This window comes from Cynocephalus volans, chromosome 16 (genome assembly GCF_027409185.1).
Source record: "Cynocephalus volans isolate mCynVol1 chromosome 16, mCynVol1.pri, whole genome shotgun sequence".
NCBI lineage: Eukaryota > Metazoa > Chordata > Mammalia > Dermoptera > Cynocephalidae > Cynocephalus > Cynocephalus volans.
The window spans coordinates 56,193,193-56,214,411 of NC_084475.1; the positions used below are offsets into that span (position 1 = coordinate 56,193,193).

The following is a 21,219-nucleotide window of genomic DNA, read 5'->3' on the forward strand; positions in this document are numbered from 1 at the left end:
TATTCTTACCGTTAGTAACTTACTCTCTCTTTGTTCTTTTGGGATCATCAAAATTCTTGTTATGACCACTAAATTTGACCCAAATGAGAAACAGATCTTAAACAAGCATCAGAGTGCCACTACATCAACTGAATAATATCATTTCAAAATGTGACACTTTCTATCAAAATTTCACGTGAAAACATACCCCTCAAAGTTAAATAGATAAGTTAAATCAGAGAAGGGAGCAAGAAGAAAGCAGTCGCCTCATTTAAGGTAATGAGTACATTAAGATCTGTATCTTTGATATATTTGCATACACTAGTAATAAGTAAGAGTTGATCGAGGAAACATCCCCTTGCTTAGGTAGCCAACCAGGTGAGCCTACCCTAGAAAAAATCTGATCCAGCCTGCCAAGAATGGTGTCTCAGGTAAAGCGGCCAGTTAAAACAATCCAACATTGTTTTGGATAACAATGCTTTCTATCTATATCCAACTACAATCTGCAAAGTTAATTTCTGCATCCCTCTACACTCTGTATGTTAGTGTGTATATCCTGTACATCTCCAACCTCCCACCAAAATGTTAGTAAAATGAAAAAGTACTTATCTACAGGAAACTTATGTGGGTTATCATAACAACACGGAAAACATTTAATTAATCACACTTCCTTTGATATAAATGACCATCTATGGTCACAGAGAGAATAGTGGATTAAATGAATACCAATAACATAGCAATCAGAACAACCCCAAAGTGATTTTTGTACAACAGAAAGTTTTGATGGCTTGGATGAAAATATTTTTAAAAAATGAGGCAAAAATATATTCACTTATGATTTCATCAGAAGACTTGAGATTTTACAACTCAATCTCTCCTAACACGTGGTCACTCTTCATACTGTATTTAAAGATCAAAATATAAAACATTTTAAATCGTACTGTATACTTAAATAATAAGAGAACAATTTACTTACTTCTGGATACCCTCACAAGTTCTGATACATTGAAGACTCCAGATTTTACAAAACTATCCTCAAGGTATCCTGAAAATACACATCAAGGGGAGAAAGATCATATAAGCAGGGAGCATAATAAATGATTCAACACTAGAATTTGTTTAAGTGTTTTTAAACCAAAGGTTAGAACAAAAAGCAAGAATGTTTACAAGGACAAGTAAAAGCAAAACTCTTGTGAATGCAAACTGTGTCTGTTCAAAGAAAAGTAAAAAGTTTAGATGCAAAATAATCCCCTAGAAAAAAAATTTTCTTAATTTTCTAAATGTACAAGGCAATTGGTTAGGTTTATTTGCATAGAGAATGATGGTCATGGGGCTCTCATTGAATGCCTTTGACTCAGTGGCACCTGGTAGGCTAGTCTACCCATTAAAAAAAAAAAAAAATGAAAGAAAGAAAGAAAAACCACAACCACAATTAGCACCTTGTTGGAAATACTTCAAAGATCTCTTGAAACCACTGTTCCTTCACAAATCCTTCCCCAATTAAAGTGAACTGCTGTTACCAGCACTCCCACCCTGTTCCAGGGTCACTAATAACACAAAAGCAGCATGTGTATATACAGCAAATACTTCGCATTGACCTATTTCTGTGCACCTTTAATATTGCTACTACTCCCTTAGACTCCCTTTATTTCAAGAACTGTACACCTTTTCCAGCAAATGATGGTGAATCCAGGCCTCCAGGAATGCCACATTACCCTTATGTGACATCTAGGCACAGGGTCGATAGTGGCCATGTTCCACAGCTCAGGAGCCTAAGTAAGGTCAGACCTGTTTGGTAGCTGGTCTTGCTACGTCCAGAACTAGAGATGAGGACTCCCACAAACAGCAGTAACGTCCTCACCACGTTCATGTATGTCAAGGGGTGTGATGAGGCTGAGGAGGGACAGAATATTGAGGAAGGGGGGATAAGGTTTACTCTCTGCTGTCCCAGAGAGAGAATAAGAAGCATCTGAAAGTCCTCAGAATTGAAATACTTCCAGGGGAAAAAAAACCCCAAAAAACAAAAAACTCTAGACTGCAAGAACTGGCAGTTCGATCAGATTTTACATAAAGCTCTAGGGCTGACCAAGCGATCAGACTTAGTACAGGGATGTGGGGCACAGGTGGTTTAGCAACATGTAGAACTCAAGTCAAAGGACTGGGACTTGAATCCTAGACATGGTTGATCAGTTACGGAATCACAGCCATGATATTAGACCTCTTTGTGACTCAGATTCCTCATTCATAAACTGGAATTAATAAAATCACCCACCTCATACAATTGTTATGAATACTACATGAGATCAAAATATAAAACCTACAGTAAGCGCTGGTTAAATGTTATCAATAAATTAAGATTGGCCAGTGGAGCCAACAATCAGCCATTCTCTGGATTCCAGACAGTCCCAAGTTATTTGTACATCTTTATTTAGAAAGTTTACTAGAACAAAAATCACAAATCACCACATTGCTTTTCAACCAGACATAGCATGAAAAGACAGAAAAATCATTTAATTAGCATGTACACTTCACTGCTGTGATCTGAGGAGCCACGGATGTCTGAACTGTTTTATACCCACCCACCCACCTTCTTCAGGAACAGAATGAAAGAAAGAGTGAGAAGGAATTATAAGATTCCAACTGGCGATAAAACTTAGGTGTCATATTAAGTGATGACTCTGAATGAAATACACATTTTTAAAAGGATAATAACAAAATGTCCCCCTTTGATGCACTCCACTTTAACAAACTCTTACTTCTTCAGCAACTCATTTTTTACTAGGTTGAATTCATTTCAGTGATTAGTGAGAAACTTCTACGTAACCAGCACTGTACAAGGTGCTAAAAAGTCATGAGTACAAAAAAGGACATTGATTCCATTTGCCTGGTTGGGGAAAAAGATGGTTTTAATTCTCTAGAACACTGTAAGTTATCACTGTATACAAAGATTTTGTTGCTTTCATTGTGGTTTTAAAGTACATTTTATTATACTTTATTTTATATATGGTAAACTTACAGTAAGTATATCAAATATAAAACCCTTACGTATCATGACTACAGCTCATATACTTAACCATTCACACGAGATTATTTGTCATCACCCAATTGTACTCTGCAAACACCTGCCTCGTTTCTTTCTCACACAACTCCTCTGATCAGAAGGCCCTCTTCTGCACACTCTACTCTCATCCTTCAATGACCAGCTCAACCACCACCCACTCCATAACCTGCTCCTCCACCCTCTTCTTCCAACACCTGGCCTAGCCAGAAATAATCTCTTTCCTTTGTACTCACATAGCACCTAGTTTGTATTCATTTTACACTTTGCACATTCAGATTTTCCAAGATATCTATTGTCAAGTCTTATATCCTGTGGGATTATCAGCTCCTTTATTTAGAGGAGTGACTGGGTTTTATTCATCTCTTTATCACTCTTAACGACTAACTCATTGTCTATATATAGAGTTACTACTAGATAAACACTTACAGAACAAAATTTGAAAATTCAACTTTTTACTTCAATATAGTCCCATGTGTGTATTTTTGCTTTAGTTGCCTGTGCCTTTGTAGTCTTGGACAAAAATGCACTGCCCACTCCCATTTTGTGCAGCACTTCCCCTATATTTTCTTCTAGTAGTTTCATAGTTTCCGGTCTTAAATTTAGTTCTTTAATCCATTTTGAGTTAATTTTTGTGTATGGGGAGAGACAGGCTCTAGTTTCAGTCTTCTGCATGTGGATATCTACTTTACCCAGCACGATTTATTGAAAAAGCTGTCCTTTCCCCACTGTATATTCTTGGCATCTTTGTTGAAAACCAGTTGGCTGTAGGTGTATGGGTTTATCTCTTGGCTCTCTATTCCATTCCACCAATCTATTTGTCTATTTTTATGCCAAAACCATGCTGTTTTGCTTACTGTAGCTCTATAGTATGTTTTGAAGTCAGGAAGTGTGATGCCTCTAATTTTGTTCTTTTTGTTCAAGACTGCTTTGGCCATACAGGATCTTTTGTGTTTCTATACAAATTTTAAGGTCATTTTTTTCTATTTCTGTGAAGAATGTCATTGGTATTTTGATAGAGATTGCATTAAATGTGTAGATTTCTTTGGGTAATATGGACATTTTGATGATATTAACTCTTCCAACCAAAGAACATAAGATATTTTTTCATTTATTTGTGTCCTCTTCAGTTTTTCTCACCAATAGTTTATAGTTTTCATTGTAGAGGTCTTTCACCTCCTTGGTTAAGTTTACTCCCAGTATTTCATTTTTTGGGTAGCTATTGCAAATCTTGATTTCTTCTTTGCTTATTTCATTGTTGGTGTATAGAAAGCTGCTGATTTTTGTGTGTGGATATAATATCCTGCCACTTTACTGAATTCATTTATTAGTTCTAGTGATTTTTTTGGTGGAGTCTTTAGGGTTTTCTGTGTATAGGATCATGTCATCTGCAAATAGGGATAGCTTGACTTCCTCCTTTCCAATTTGAATGTCCTTTGTTGCTTTATCTTGCCTTATTGCACAGACTAGAACTTCTAGCACAGTGCTGAATGAGAGTGGAGAAAGTGGGCATCCTTGAAGAAAAGATTTTTCCTACAGAAAAAGCCTCCAATTTTTGTCTGTTCAGTACGATATTAGCTGTGGGTTTGATGTATATGGCCTTTATTGTGTTTAGGTGTGTTCCTTCTAAACCTAATTTGTTGAGCATTTTTAATCATGAAGGGGTGTTGAATTTTATCAAATGCTTTTTCTGCATCTATTGAAATGATCATATTTTTTTTTCTTCATTCTGTTGATGTGATGTATCACATTTATAGATTTGTGTATGTTGAAACATCCTTGCATTCCTGGAATGAATTCCACTTGATCATGATGTATGATCTTTTAAAACTGGGTCACAAATTAACATATTAGTAATTTTATAACAATGTAAATATACACAGTTTAAGATTGATAGATAACTATACTAACCATTGTCATTCCTTGGAACTCATTTGCTAGGGAGTTTGTTTAGGCTTTTGGTAGAATGGGAAAGAGTAATTTCTAGGGTCAGATTATATCCCTGACTTTGTTATATACTAACATGTAACTTTAGGCATTTAGTAAAATAATGACCAAAGGACTAGAAGTATTTAAATTGTAGAAGCTCCACAATACTTGTAAAATAAATTGATGTACCAATGAGTGAACAAATAGTGAACATTTCAATATTATCATATAAATTACATCACATGTAATACATAATAGCATTTCAATATGTAGAAATAATCTGAAGTTCATCTCCTTATTACTCCAATGAGTAATCAGAGGTCCATTTGCTTCTAAGTCAAGCCCATTAAGATGAAGTCGTATGCATGCCTGTTAGGAGCCAAATCATGAGGGAGGGATGAGCCACCTCAAAGCTAACTCTACCAGAAGGGAGACAGTCAGGCAGTCAAACATAGGTAAAATACAATGACTATCTCATAAAAAAGGAAGGCAATTCAGAATGCAGCAGGGTGTTTCTCCACTCCCCATGCTCAGTTCCCCAAATTCTATGAAATTGGAATCTACGAAGAAAATGTAAAGAGTTATTTTACTATGAAAAGCATTGGAAATAGGTCAGAAATGCTTTGGAACCTGCTGGAAAAAATGCAACACCACAGTTGCCACTGGGCTCCACTCCTGCATAGAGCATACTGGAACTCCAGTAAAGGGAGGGTCCCAAGGACAAGTAGTAGAGCCTATTATCGGTGAGCCTATGGGAGCGAGGATGGGTGGGAATCAGGCAAGGGTGTAGCCTGGGAGAAGCACCTGAAGCAGACAGCTGCCACCTTCATGCATCTTCATACATAGCACAGCCTTTGCAAGGGACAGGCAATACCCAAGACAAGGCAGAGTAAAGAAAGAAACAATCGATGACATAGTATTTGGATAGCTAATAGCACTTGCTCATAAGCACACAGGAGATGGTACTTGAGGACTCTGGCAAAATAACTGGGGAGGATCTTGTGGGTCAGGAGCCCTGCAACAGTATGGAGGGTAACACAGCAAAAGGTCAGGTTATTGCTGCTAACATAACCCCATCTGTAACCTCCAGGTTACTCGAGCCTTTCAGAAAGATGGTTTTCACATGTTACATAGTCCACTGTAAATCTAAATTGCTGACGCAAAGGCCAGAGATCTTAAAGAAATTTGGAGAAATTCATATAATAAATTTCCTTCATCTACCAAAAGAAATATGAGCATCTCTGAGGCCGAGCAGCTGCTTAATGGTTACAGAGCAGTATTACACAACAGCTTAAGCCAGGAAAAAAGAACAACTCTGCATTTATGTGATGCTGTATTTACACTACATGTACGCTTTTTTAAAAAATAAAATCGAGTAGGAAATAAAGCCTTCCACAAACTGAAAAGTCTCAAAGGCAATATCAAATTATATTATTTTACTTTTTTATTTTTCTCTAACAAAAGCAACAGTAAATCACTACTCAGAAGTTAATATAGTGTTTAACCTCCTTTACAAACAATAACAGAGGGACACAATGGCATATCTAACTGTTAATATCTCAAATTATAATCAGCACCATTTGAATGTTAAACAACATTTACATAGAAAATCCAAAGGAAGACTGATAACGCTCATTTTTATAGTCTACTGTGTTCTATTCTTGAAATTTAAAAAAGAAAAAGCCACAGAAAGCAGTTATTAAAATCATGAAAGCTGTCTTCAAGTATTTGAAGGACTGTTAATGTAGATGGTGGATTAGACTTACTCTGCATGGTTCCAGGAGCTGTTTTTTGGCTAAACAGATTTGTCATTCAATGAGAAAATCCTAAAAAGGAATGTGAAAATTCACAAAGGCAATAATAACCAACACAGGCTCAGCTAATGTGCTAAGACCTTCACAAGCATGAATTCACTTAATGCTCACAATTATGAGATATGTCATATTACTGTTGCCACTTTACAGATGAGGAAACATATCTCTAGATTTAGGGAGTTTCCCAGTGGATGCAAAGACCCTCACTGGATATAAGAATTCTCACTCTGGGTAGGAAACCAGATGAAAGCACCTCCAAAGCTCACTGCAAACCTCAGATTCCACTTTCCAACATGGCTGTTTTCCTACATTAGGTTTTCTTGCATTATTGATTTGGAGAAAGAAAACGTGGACAAGAGACATCTCACAAGTGTTTTCCAGCCCTATGGTTCCAATTGTTCACTTCCTTCAACAGGGTGTAAAAGATGGCTTAACTCTTGTTTCTGGGTACAAAGAGGGGGAAGATGAGATTATTTCACACTAGCTCTCTGCCAATATTCATATAACTTCAGGTACTGTAACTAACCCATTGATGATTTTCTGTCCAGTTTCTCAATTAATCTAAACTGTCCACGGTTAAGGTTGAAAACTGTAATTATGAAATAGAAATATTAATCATTGCAAAGATAATGATTCTCTGCACAGAGACTGCATTTCAGCCTATAGCCAAGGTTAACATTCTAATATTAATTTAGAATAAAGTTTATCCTTCAACGTAAAATGTAAATCCTTGATGGTGAGGTGACTTAAATGACCTGGGGGAGAGTCAGAAATTTCTCAATGTTAACATACTCCGATAATACTGTTTTAATATGTTGTTCATATTATTTTCAATATTTTCTTCCAGTCCTTTACATTTTTCCTGAATATATAATATAAAAATATGCATTTTTTATAAAATTAATATCAAATTTAAATAAATTTGTATTCTACTTTTTTCCTATTTAACATTGTATCTTTCCTTTTAGATTAGTTTTTCAAAAGCGTGATTTTTTATGACTGCACACAGCATGGCTATATTATACTTTATTTGCCCATTTGATTATTCTGTTGTTTGGCATTTTAGGTTATTTCCCATTTTTTAAAATATTATAAACAGCACTGCCATTAATATTCTCATACACAAATCTTTATCAGCAATTCTCATGATTTCCTTAGGCTGGATTTCCCAGAAGTAGAATTACTGGGTCAAAGGACATAAACTCTTTTAAAGCTCTTGGTAAGAACTGTCAAGCTGCTTTCCATGAAGATTTTTGCCAATTTTTACTCACTTGGGTAGGTCATGAGCATGTCCATTGCACTGTCAGAATTACTTATTAGTAGGGATTTGTTTTTAATTATGGCAAGTTGAGAGGGGAAAGATGTCACTACATTAATGTTATAATTTTCATTTATTTAATTATAATATAACTGGATTTTTCCGATACACATGTATTATTTCTTCTAACAGGACACTCAGAGAACATTCGAAAAAAACAGATCATTCAAAAAAAAAAAAAACACAAACATTAAAAAAAAATGTAAAATAGGAATTTGCTAGCATGGATATTTTATTCCTAATATTAATGAGATTATTTCTGGAGTGTGATAGTTAATGATAATGCTGGCTATTAATTTATCATTTTTTTTCCTCAGCATTTGAGGAAGTATTCACTTATTCCTAGCTTTTTCAGAATTTTTAGAAGTTTTCTGATGAGAATGGTTATAAAATACATCAAATGACTATTTTTTTTTTCAACTGACTATTTGACATTAGTAGAGATTATCCCTTTTTCCCCCTTACAGCATTTATTGGTGTTATATATTATTGGATTCTTAGATTAAATTATCTTTGTTTGTCCATGGAAGATAGTTATTTTAATTTACCATTGAATTGATTTGCTCATAGTTTCTTCCAAAGTATCTATACATAGTTTGAAAACTTTTGTGGAAATTTTTGTATTTTATTGGCTAAGTTTTCAAAATGCTTTGGATGACACTCCATTATTTTTTATGCTCTGGAACAGAACAAAATATGTTTTCATGAAAAGTTCTTAAAAGTTTGAAAAAATTCACTGGTAAAAACATCTTACTTGAATCTCTTTCTGAGAAGATTCTCATACAACTTTGAGTCCTTTGTGAATATTACTCTACTATTGCTTTTTTAGTGTTGATATAATTTTTTTGTAAATTCTCCAATAAAATCTTCAATTTTTTATATTTTAAAATTCATTAGCACAGATATTTTATAGTTTGCTAAGCGGGTTGTGTTTATTTTTATGGTATAACAAAATTATATGTACACTCCCTTGTCCTTTCTATGGATGTGGAAGGAATGGCTCCCTCCAAAAGCACAGAAGTTTAAAAGGTGGCTCTGGAGCAGTCTGCAGAGAGTCAGCCCGGCCACTTATTACATAAACCTAAGGCAAGTTCCTTAACTTTTCTACACCTCATGTTTCTTTCCTCTAAAATATGGATGATAATAATAGTACATACAAGTCTATATGAAAACTGCATATTGTTTTCAAATAATAGTAAAGAGGCAGACATTTCATTTTAAAGGCAGGGAAAGAGAAGGTAGAACTTCAAATTAACAGAAAGTAAAACACAATGAATAGAAACATAATCAAGATGACAAAAATAAGAATATGTGATGTCAAAATACATAAAGTAAAATAGAAGGAATAAAATCAAGCACATTAATCATTACAATAAATGTAAAAGGACTGAATTTTCCCATAAAGAGAACAGTAGAGCAACTGAAGAAAATAAAACACAGCTATTTTTAAAGAACATACTAAAGACAAAATAATAACAAGAACAAGCACAAAAGGTTGTAAATAAATGGGTAGGCAAAGAGAAATCAGACAAATTCAAAAAAGAAAGCAGTATCAATTACCAAAGGTTAAGAGGAAATTTAACATGAACTACAATAAACAGGATAGATCATTATGAATGGATAGAATACACAACTAATGAAGAAGATAAATCATAAACCCCATATGCATTAAATGATACTGTGAGGAAATGCATAAAACAAAAACTATTAAAACACAAGAAACTTGACAAAAATACAATCACACTGAGAATTTTTAATACATCTTTTAGAAATGAACATGACTATTAAACAAAGACTAACTTTATATCATCCAAATACAAACTATGCTTTATTGATATATCCATAAAACTTTTTTAAAAAAATGAACATGTTCTTGACCAGAGACAACTTCAACAAATTCTTAAAAGTAGAGACTTTTTCAGATCATATGAAGGTACTTCAAAAACTTAGTGGAAAGATTTATACTATCTTTCAATTTTATTTTTTCACAAACTTTCTGAAGTACCCTCATACTGTCTCATTTTTGGCAGATAAAATTTAAAATAAATAATAAACAGTGACCAAATTTTTTGAGCTACCCAGAAAGTAAGAAAACAAATTACGAACCAAAGAGAAAATCAAAAGAGGAATTATAAATAAACTATGTAGAAAGCAATTTTTAAAAAAAGACAAAAGAAAAGAAAAGCAACTAATTATTTACCATAAGATAAAAGAAAGAACACCAAAACAACCCAAGAAAATTTAAAAAGATGAAATTAAAGGTAAAAGCTAAAATTAGCAGAATAGAAAAAAGAAATATTTAAAACAATACATTTTAAAAAGATGATTCTCTGAAAAGACCAGCAAATCAGAAAAACCATTTGCAAGCCTGATTAAGAAAAAAAGGGAAAGCAAAAATATACAAGTACAAGAATAGAAAAGAGACATAACCATAGAAACCAAACACATTAAAAGAATTGTAAGAAAATAACACATATAACTTATTGGCCACAACTTGGAAAACTTAAATGGGCAATTACTTAGTAAAATAAAAGTAACCAAAATTGAGCAAAGAAGTGGAAAACCTGAATAGACCAATTACCTTAGTGCAACAGTTCCCAGAATTTGCTGAACATTGGAAACACCTGGAGTTCTTGAAAACAACTTAGGTTTGGCTTTCAACCACAGCTATTCTGATTTAATTGGTAGGGGGTGAGACCCAGACACTGGGAGTTTTTAAAGTTTCCCCCAGTGATTCAAATGTACAGCAAAGTGTGAGAACCACTATGCTAGCATATTCAAAATGTGGTCCCAGAACCAACAGCATTAGCATAGCCTGGGAGCTTCTTAGAAATGCAGAAGGACAGGATCCACCCCAGACCCTCAGAATCAGAATCTGCAACTTAATAAGGTCATCAGATGATTTCTATGTACATTAACATTTGACAACCCTAGAACAGGATAGAAAGATGACTAAACGAACCACCTTTGAAAACGGCATCAGGTCCAGAAGAGTGCATTAGCTGGATTTTATCTATCCTTTGGTAGCCTTTAAGTTCCTATGCTATTTATACTCTCCCAGGCTTCAGACAGTGAAGACAAGCTTCCTTATGAAGAAAACTCTCTTATGAGCCCGTATGAATACCTAAAAACTTGAATACCTAAACTTGTAACCTCCCTTATCAAAACAAAGCAAGCAACCAACCAACCAAAGATCAGCACACATACATAAAAATGCAACTTCAGGAATCTTAAATAAAATATCACCAATTCAATATAGCAATGTTATCAAAAGAACAATACACTATTATTAGGATTTATTCCACAAATTACTGCAGTTCACTATATAAAATCTATCATTATGATAGAGAAAAAAGTCATATAACCACATCAAGATACTGAAAATATACTTGACACCAAGAAGCCAGACTACCTAATAACAAATCTAGCAAAAATAGAAATAAAAGCAAACAACAGACTCTTCAGCAAAATCCAACAACAAATTACTCTAAAAGTAGTACACTAGTCTGCCATTCTTGTTTCCCAAGCTCCCCAAGCCTCCTCCTTTTTTCAGTTCTTAAAAATGTGATCTGGATATAATCCAGCCACAAAAAGATAAATACTGTATGATTTCATTTATACAAGATATCTAGAATAGTCAAACTCATAGAAACAAAACAGAATGGTGGTTGCCAGGGGCTGGGGAGAGAGGGAAATGAGGAATTGTTTAATGGGTATAGATTTTAAGTTTTGCTAGATGAAAAAATGTCTGGAGGTTGGTTGCATAACAATCTGAACAGGCTGAACACTATTAACCTATACACTTAAAAATAGTTAAGATGATAAATTTTGTAATGTGTATTTTGCGCAATTTTTAAAAATATAATCTGGAATTTGGGACCCAGATCATTGTTAGTACATTCTCATTTATATGTATTCAAGAACAACCTTTTACATTGACATTTATGTCTGTAATCTTATTTATAATAATTATTTAGGCATAACTCTCAGATTGTTAGTACTCTCATGGTTAGTTTATGTCTATAGCTATATTTATATATTTATAGTTATACTTCCCTGTTCCTAATTTGTTTCTTATTTTGAGTCATCATTTCATCAGCTGGAATAACTTTTCAAGTAAAATTTTTAAAAATATGAGGGACTCCATTTTTTGAGACCATGAATAATAAAAATATATTTCTATTGCCTTTGAATGGAAGCATAACTGAAGAGAAAAAACGTTTTGTGTCATTATAATTCTAAGTATTTCCACACCATCTTCAGGTATTTAATGTTGACAAGAAGAAATACACAGATAATTTATGTTTCATCCAGGATGACTACAAGATTTTCTTCATCATCCATGAAAATTTTCAACAGTATTTATTTGTACATGTCTCTTTTTATTACTATTGGCTGGATATAGTTAGCCTTTTTGATCTGCATATTTAGATCATTTTTAGCTTGTAACATTTTCTTCATTTATCTTTGATTCTGATTCTTTCCTAAGCTCTGATTTCTCTACAAAAAAATACCCAAATTATCATTGAATTTTCTATCATCCCATCATCAGCCATTTTCTTATCATTTTAACTTCTATGTTCTTTTCCTCTGTTTTGGGGGCAAGTATCTTGAGTTTGTTCTCTATATCAATAACTATTTCCATAATATCAGCTCTGTTTCTTACTCCTCCAATGCAGATTTTAATTGTATGAAAGAAACTTCAGATTTTTTTGCTATTTTTCCTCATCTCACATGGTACCATATTCACTGAAGTTATTCTTTTTTCAGTTCATTTTTATATAAGTCCTTTCTGCTAGGCAAACAATTTTTTTTTTTTCCTGAAATTTTCTTCTAGCTCTTCATTTTCAAAAATACGTTTTTCTGGATCTTGATGGAGTACCCTTTCCCTTGGTTGTTGGTATTTTCTCACCATGGGCATACTGCTGCAGTTGTTATCTTTTGATCCTATCCAGTTTTAGGATTTGGCTTCAGAAAAGTATATGGCTTTCCCTTGGCTACATAAGTGAAGTGCATAATATAGGTTGAGAGTGAGGACTCTAGAACTGACAGTAGTAGATCTGAAGTCTTGTCTTACCACTTACTAACTGTATAACTTTGAGTAAATTACCTAACTTTAATGAAAATAAAAATGATAATAACAATAATAATGATGAAGGTGATAATGATTAATAGTGGCTATCATTAATTGAGTGTTTATTATATGCCGGGCTCTGTGCTATGTACTTTAAACTCTACTTCAATTCAATTTCCAGATTGGTTCCTTTTTGTTAATGACTTTGAATAAATACTTAAACTCTCTAACCTTCTCCCCACCCCCAATAATGCTGAAACTCGTATTTTTGAAGTGAATATTAAATAAGAAAGTGCATATGAAGTGCTTAGGGTTTAGCTGGCTGGTTTGCTCAGTTGGTTAGAGTGTGGTGCTGGTAACAGCAAGGTCCAGGGTTCAGTAATAGCAGTAGTGCAGTCCTAGTAATAGTATTAGTCAAAGTCGATAAGCACAGCTCCTAGCCGATTCCCAGTTTGACTGTCCTTCATCTACTGAGCCTCTACTATAGAGAGGTGGGCTCCTCTCCTCCTCACCCCACCACCTAGATCTGTAAGATCCTACCACGGTAGTGCATGGAAATACTCGCTTCCTATAATTAATGGCTACTGAAAGGGCAGATATATCCAAGTTTTAAAAGGACCTTGTCTATGGGGTAAAAGGTTAGACCTTAGCCCGGAGTGGAGAATTTTTTGAAGGATTTATATTAGGAAATAGAATCAGAGTGCTAGGGGTCTTCTCATACTCCTCACCCACTTCCCATCCCCCATGTCCTAACCCTGTTGTTCTCTGTGTTTACAGCCTTTTAAATTGACATTTAAAAAAACTTCTGTGCCTAGAAAATGATAGTGGAGTAGAATCAAACTTATCTGTCTCTGCATTCTCAAGGAACCAACGCTGCTATCTTTTAGGAGATAAAAGATGGAGAAAACACCAATTATAAAATTCAATCTAAGTGCACTGGTTATGTTGTTATGGAATAAGCCTCCAAGATTCTAGCAAGAGGTTGTCCTTCAGTCTCAGTTTTAGTGTGGCTAGAAATATTTTTAACATTTTGCATATCCTTGAGAAAATTTTAGTGAGAAGGTACAAGAAGCTGAATCTGAGTTAAGCCAGAAACGTGGACTTTATATTTGACAGCTAATCACATTTATTTTGCTGTATGCCTAAAAAGACCTAGCTATAAATCTCTTTATTCTTAATCAAAATTCTATCAGCTGTTTTTTTTTTTTGTAGAATTCACAAGCTGATTCTAAAATTAATACAAAACTACAAAGGACCTCAAAACTTACTTCTAAAAACTTATAAAGGTTTATTTTAAAGTTACAGTAATCAAGAAGACACTTCAGTGTTGGCAAAAGACAGACATATAGATGAATGAGATGGACCAGATATAGACACATACATATATGGCTATTGATATTTGATAAAGGTAACTAGGCAACTCAATGAAGGGGGAAAAAAGCTTTTCCAGCAAATGGTGCTGGATCAACTGGATATCTGTATTTAAAAAAAGAAAAAAAGAATGAATATCAGCCCTTACCTCACACACTTTGTGGTATATCCATATACTGAAAAACTATTCTGCAATAAAAAAGAATGAACTATTTATGCATGCAACACAAGGATAAATCTCAAAGTAATTATGTTGAATTAAAGCAGACAAAAATGACAAAAAAAGAACACATGCTGTATGGAACCATTTAGATAAAATTCTAGGAAAATCAATTAATCTTTGACAGAAAGCAGAACAGAGGTCATCTGAAGATGGAGATAGAGAAAGAGATGGGCTCCAAAGCAGTCAAAGGAAACGTTTGGGATTGATGGAAAAGCCATCATCTTGATTGTGGTGATGGTATCAAGGGTATATAGATATGTCAAAACTCATCTAATTGTATGCTATATATGTGCTGTTTATGGTATGCAATTATACCTCAATAAAGTAAAAAATTGTTCACTTCCTTGAGCAAGTGATATATAAACAGTGGTCTCCAAATGTTCAGAAAGTGATGTTTCCACATCACAAAAACAATCACAAGCGAAATCAGAAACATTCAGTGTAATCAGGAAAATATTTGAGGACATTAACTACTATCAGTCCTGGTTTTTTGTTGTTTTGGGGGTTTTTTTTGCAACATCTAGAAAGCTCTTACCTGGTTCCTCATTCATGATCATGTAAACTCTAGGTACACTCCCTATGGATTAGTAAACAAAAGCATACAAACAGCAAACATGACTTCTCTACAATTTATCAGATTGAGAGAAGAGAAACTCGATCCATCTGAGCATGGTATTCTGAAACAGCAATTATACTAGAGCACTACAATTCTCAGTCAGATAGTTCCCTACAAAATTCATCATCAGATCATGCTACAAAAGATTGGGAGCTCAGAAAAGTCCCCCAAATAGTCAGTTCTGGGGTGTAGTCTACCTAGAAAGCAGAAGACAATCACTGTAACTCTCCCTGCAGAAACATCTGCCTTTTCTGGTTAGGTCAGGCTCTGAGTATGGGAATGGGCTCATGTACTGCAAGAACAGGATATTACTTATTTAGTCTATTATTGGTCTAAGAGTCCGCTTCATAAATCTTGAACATTGCTGAGCACCGTCTTCTCCATCAAGATGTTAGACTAACAAAAAGAAAGAAAAAAGAAAGAATATAATCCTCACCTCAAGGTGTTCATAATTCACCAAAGGGAACACACATGTAAATAGGGATAAAACAATGCACTAGGCACTATCATTGTAAAACTGTACTGCAGAGAGTATGGAGAAGTCTCATGGAGGAGGTGACCAGAGGTTACAGGCATTCTAGGCAGAGAAACAGCATGGGCAAAGACACAAAGGAGAGGCACACGGCTAAGGCTAAGGCTAAATCATAGTCCATGTGTGCAGTGGACAAAATCACAAAGGGCAGAGATCTATGAGATGCTAAGGAGGGCGGCTCAGCCTAGAGTGAGGCCCTTGGAAGCATGTAAGGAGGGGAATGAAATAATCGGATTTGCACATTACATACACCACCACAGTCCTGTAATGGATATATCAGAGGGATTAAGACCCAGGGAAAAAATACCAGCTACAGAGATAAGGAAATTATTAAAATGATCTAGGCAACCTAGTTAAAGGGACAGAGTATAATTTTTTTTCAAGTAATAATGCATTAAAATTCAGCACCAACTATCATCTTTGAAAAATATTTTGCCTTCCTCACCTTTGTTATAAGTAACCCCATCAGTGGCCTGCACCTCTGTGTTCACTCCTCTGCTCTTCTTGCTCTCTGAAAAGTTTACGGGTACTCCCTTCTTCATCTATCAACACTTCGTAAGGCAACATGATTCATGCGGGTCATTTCTGGATATCATGTAGGACATATTAAGCATTAAATAGAATGCTTTGTTAACTCTCAACAGAAATGACCATCTTCTATTCCTTCCTTACTTCTTTAGAAAATATTGTTCTCCTTAGAAAGTCCAATTCAGAAAATGACAGCAGTCCAAAGTACCAAATTTTAAAACTAAACCAACTGTATTTTTTTAAAAAGTGCTACAATATAAACAATATAGCGAGCATCTTACAATTCATCATGTCACTGTCTGTTTCATGTCATTAGCAAGTGCATGTGATGATTTTAATGATGATAAGATCAAATCTGAAAGTCAAGTGGTTTTCTTGTCTTGTTCCCCTGAATACCATTGGGACATGAATACGCTCAAGGTATAGACGGCAGGGTGGTAGGGCCGAATGAGAGACAAATACCTCTAGATGAATCAAGAATTTGAAATATTGCAGCAAAAACAGGAGTTTGGCCTCAGTTCTATTATATATAAAATAAAATAAAGAGGTCAAGGGCCCTGAAGAGCAGCATATAAGTCAAAAGACCCAAAAAGACTTGGAACAACTTTGAAAGCCAAAACCTGATTATCTTTCGTCTTAAATTCTCCTATGGTCAGTGACATTATTAAGCAAAAGCTAACAAGAGTCAAATTGCCACACAAAAGTACTTGCTTAAATTATTTAATACCTTAATACTCATTTATAGTTACAGAAAAAGAAAGGGAAAAAATGAGATTTTAGTACGAGATTTGCCTAATATTTTTCCATCATATTCTTTATCTTATGAGGAAGAAAAAGATTAAAACTCAGGGAGTTAAACACATATCTACTTAATATTTTACTCTGCTCCCAACATATTACTATATAATGGAGCCCTCTTTCTTAGCGTGAGGCTCTGAATGCAAGTGGGGTCAACTTGGTGCCTTTGTCCAAGTCCAGCAAGCTTAGCTTCTGCAAAGTTCATGATTTTTAACTAACCTGGAACAAGTCCACCATATCTCAGACAGAACAATTCCAGTTTTCCAGCTGTGAGGAGAAAAATGCTTTACATTATTGAATTGTAGTTATATGCTGCAAAAGCAGATCTTGTAAATATAGAGAAGAAAAAGAATTTAAATTGAGAGGAAACTTTAGATGGAGGTGGTCCTTGTAAAAGGCACACAAGGTACTTGGGTAAGAGAACAAATTACTAAACAGTATTACTAAAATACTGCCCAGAGCAGTAGGTACAGTCACAGCTCACCCATAGGTATTTATGACTGAGACCTCTGTTCACATGGGGATTCTGACCCTCCCCATGGGGAATCTAGACATTCAGCAAAGAAAGAAAAACACATTATGGCAAAGTCTTTTAAAATTTAACAAAATACAGCCTATTTACCTGCAAGCCTTCTTGGGAGTTATCTGGCACTGGGTGCAGTATAAACTAATAAATTGCCTATATCATCAATATATTAAATTTTCATTTGGTATCTGTGTTACCTTACAGCATCATTTCAGATACCATATGACCCTGAAATACAGTTATAAAGTTAAGAAAAACAAAAGCTTGAATAACTAACTCTAGCCCATGAATTATTCTTTTTCTCACAGCATTGTGAAAGTATTTACTGTGTTTAAATTACACTATGACTGCGTACCAAGTTGGTTCCTGACCTGTACAAATACAGAGCACTTAACACTTGAGAAAATGCAGGGTACAGAAAAAGATGGGGGCTACTGAGCTTTAGCAACTGCAATAATTGAGTCTAGGAAGCCTTCTTCAGTCCATGATCTGACCCCACAGCCTCAGAAACTCTTGGCTAACATCACTCCCCAACCAAGGCATGTGTCCCTCAAGATATACCTCCATCACCTCACCCTTGGCCCACTGCCCCTTCTCCCAATAGCTAGTGCCACTACATCTGTCCCCCAGGATGCAAGTTTGGCACCCACACTGGTCTGCCAGGAGACACAGACTTGGTCCTGCTAAAGCATCTCAACACAAACCTTTCTCATTTCTGTCTTTTTGTAAGCAGTGAATGCTCTGAACACATAGGCAAAGCATAGACAAGGCGAAACTTTTCATTTCATAAAGAGGCAATGTACCACAATAAATTGTATTATTTATCAAGGGTGGGGGAGGTAAAGCAAGGAAAAATACTAATCATATGTTGAAATTACTGCTCACTTAAGCCTTTGACCCATTGGGAAAAAATGAATTTTAACCTACATTTGCCAATAACTAATTGGGAACTTGGGCAAGTCACTTAACCTCTTTGCCCTGATTTCATAAGTAAAGTGGAGAAGTTGGATTAGCATAGTATAAGCACTTACATCTGATATTTCCTTGAATAATGTTTCGGAGAGTGTGTGAAGCAAAAAAGATATTGGATTATGGTAGTAAATTAATCATTTAAAACATTTAACTGTCTACTGGGGGAGAGATGTGTTAACAAAGGTTTGCAATATAAAGCAACAATCATAATGGAGGCAGGAATGTCCAGCCCTGCCTGGAGGAATCTGATAAAATACATAGAATAGTTTGGATATAAAGGATGAACAAGAATTTGTAGGGTAGATGTAGAAGTCCTGGCAGAGGAAAGAGCATATCACATGGAAGAAAGGGAAAGGAAAGGAACTTGTTATATCTGATATCGAACAGCATTGAAAGTCATGACACAAAATACAAATTTATAAGTAGTGAGCCATCAAGGGTTTTTAAGCAAATCAGATTTGTGTTTCATGAAGTGTATTTATATATAAGATGAAAGAAAGAATAAGGAGGGAGGAGGAAATTGTTTTTGCACAATTTCAGGAAAGAAATAGTGTCTAGCGCCCAATAAGGAACTGAGAGGTGGGGGTGAATTCAAGAACCCTTTCAAAGTATAATATGAATGAATATGTGGAGGATAAGTGAGAAAGAGAGTTCCTAAGAAAGAAATCATGAGCTACTCTAAACAAGGGTGCCTGGGTAGATTCTGGTGGTTCCAAGATAACTTACACAGGGGGGAAAAAAAAGTCTGGGAGAAGAAAAAATGAATTTAATTTTGGAACTGTTAAATTTGAGTTACACATGAGACATCTAGGGAAACATGTCCAAAAAGTAGTTGGACACACAGGCTTGAAACATTAACAGAGAGACCTGTTCCAAAGGTATACATCTAAAACAAAAAACGAATGCACTTTAAAAATCAAAGGAGGTGCTGAAAACACAGAGGACTAAAAACAAAAGCTGGTTAAGAAGAGGAAAGAAGTCACCATAAGCAACTAAAAGAAAACAGAAAGGTTCCTGGATTACCAGGAGAGGCCTTGTTTTCAAAAGCAAGGGACTAGTTTTAAACAGAACATGATCAACTGAATCATATAAATACTCATGAATATGGAAGCAGAAACAGAATGGAAAGAAACCACTGGACTCAGCCCATAAAAATGAGAATCATTTCAGTGGGGACAGAGCCCAGGTGCAGGAGAAGTCAAGACGGCATTTCAGCATTTTTCATGTCATATTATGAAAAAGAAAAGAGAAATGAAAGGCTTGGTTGAAGGTGTCTGTCTGAATGAGGAGCAAAAGATGTAGTTTTTAAATTAAGAAATAAATTGTTAGGGAGCAGTCAATAGAACAAGGCAGATTATAGGAGGAAGGCAAGGAAGAGGAAAGGACAGACAAAAGTTTTACTGCTGGCTTCAGAAAGTAGGAACAATATGGAAAGGCAAGTGGGAAAAATATTTATACAATGTTAATACAAGGGTCTAAGAGATAAAGTCCTGCCAGGGAAAAAGTAATCTCTAAAGATACATTTGTATTCTTTCCCATGTCGGTATTAAAAACCATGTAACAAAATGTCATTCCATCTTTCCTTTGATGCCAAAAGGCTTACAGCAAAATTTATTATCTAAAAACTACAATTCTATTCCATCACAAGACTTGAAAACATGTTTCTTTTGCCTCCTTTATAAAATCTCTAACATTCTATTCTTATGCATCTTATCTTGCTCGCTAACTTTGCAATGTCATCTTAAGTCTTTAGAGAAACACAATATAAAAATTCAACACATTTCTATTTGGTTCTGCATCAAATGATACGTTCTGCAGGAAGCCTTCTTGATCAACACAGCTGGAAGAGAAAATAGGGTGGGGAAAAAACCCTCACTTTAGTCAAGCACCTGCTATTTGCTAGGTGTGTACTCTCCTAACTGATACAACCGGCATGGATGTAATTGATTGTGCTGAGTTTCAGAGGAGTTTGCTGACTTGCTCATTCTCCTCACAGCCCTTATAATCATTGTAAAAGATGGAGCCTTGACTCAGGGGAATATTTTAATTCCAAAGTTCATGCTCCTTCCATTCCACCATGCTCCCTAGACTGGTTGAAAAAAAGTGTTCCACAACTTTGAACTTCCATGACACTTGGGTTGTAGCGTGGAATACTATTTTGTCTTCATTATATACATATTATATATATATATACACTATATATATGCATATATATACACACACACACTATTGTATGTATTTACGGACACAAAAGTTTGGGAAGAGAAAGGCTCATGTACAATTCACTTTTCTATCTTCCACAGCATCTACCCTTAGTGTCATGTATACAACAGATGCTCAATAAATACCTATTGATGAAAAATCCACCTATGGGCAGCACTTTCTGAGTTGTTTATAGCTCTTGATGTGGAATGGTGTATATTCCCAACTCCCCAAGGGCAACTGGCGGTCTCTGCTCCTAATTCTGAGCTGACTCAACCC

The 21,219-nt window shown here is 35.0% G+C and overlaps 1 protein-coding gene across 10 annotated transcripts in view; it reads right to left on the bottom strand.

Moving 5' to 3' along the window:
* The window catches only part of NFIB (nuclear factor I B), a 282,680-nt gene that overhangs the window by 124,106 nt on the left and 137,355 nt on the right, over positions 1 to 21,219 (bottom strand). For 9 of the 10 annotated variants that reach the window (XM_063080859.1, XM_063080855.1, XM_063080854.1 and 6 more), the window contains exon 4: positions 956 to 1,024. The exons of the other annotated variant lie outside the window; for it this stretch is intronic. In XM_063080859.1, coding sequence (XP_062936929.1) covers positions 956 to 1,024 — 69 coding nt within the window. The remainder of the gene's footprint in view (positions 1 to 955; positions 1,025 to 21,219) is intronic. 10 annotated transcript variants of the gene reach the window in all.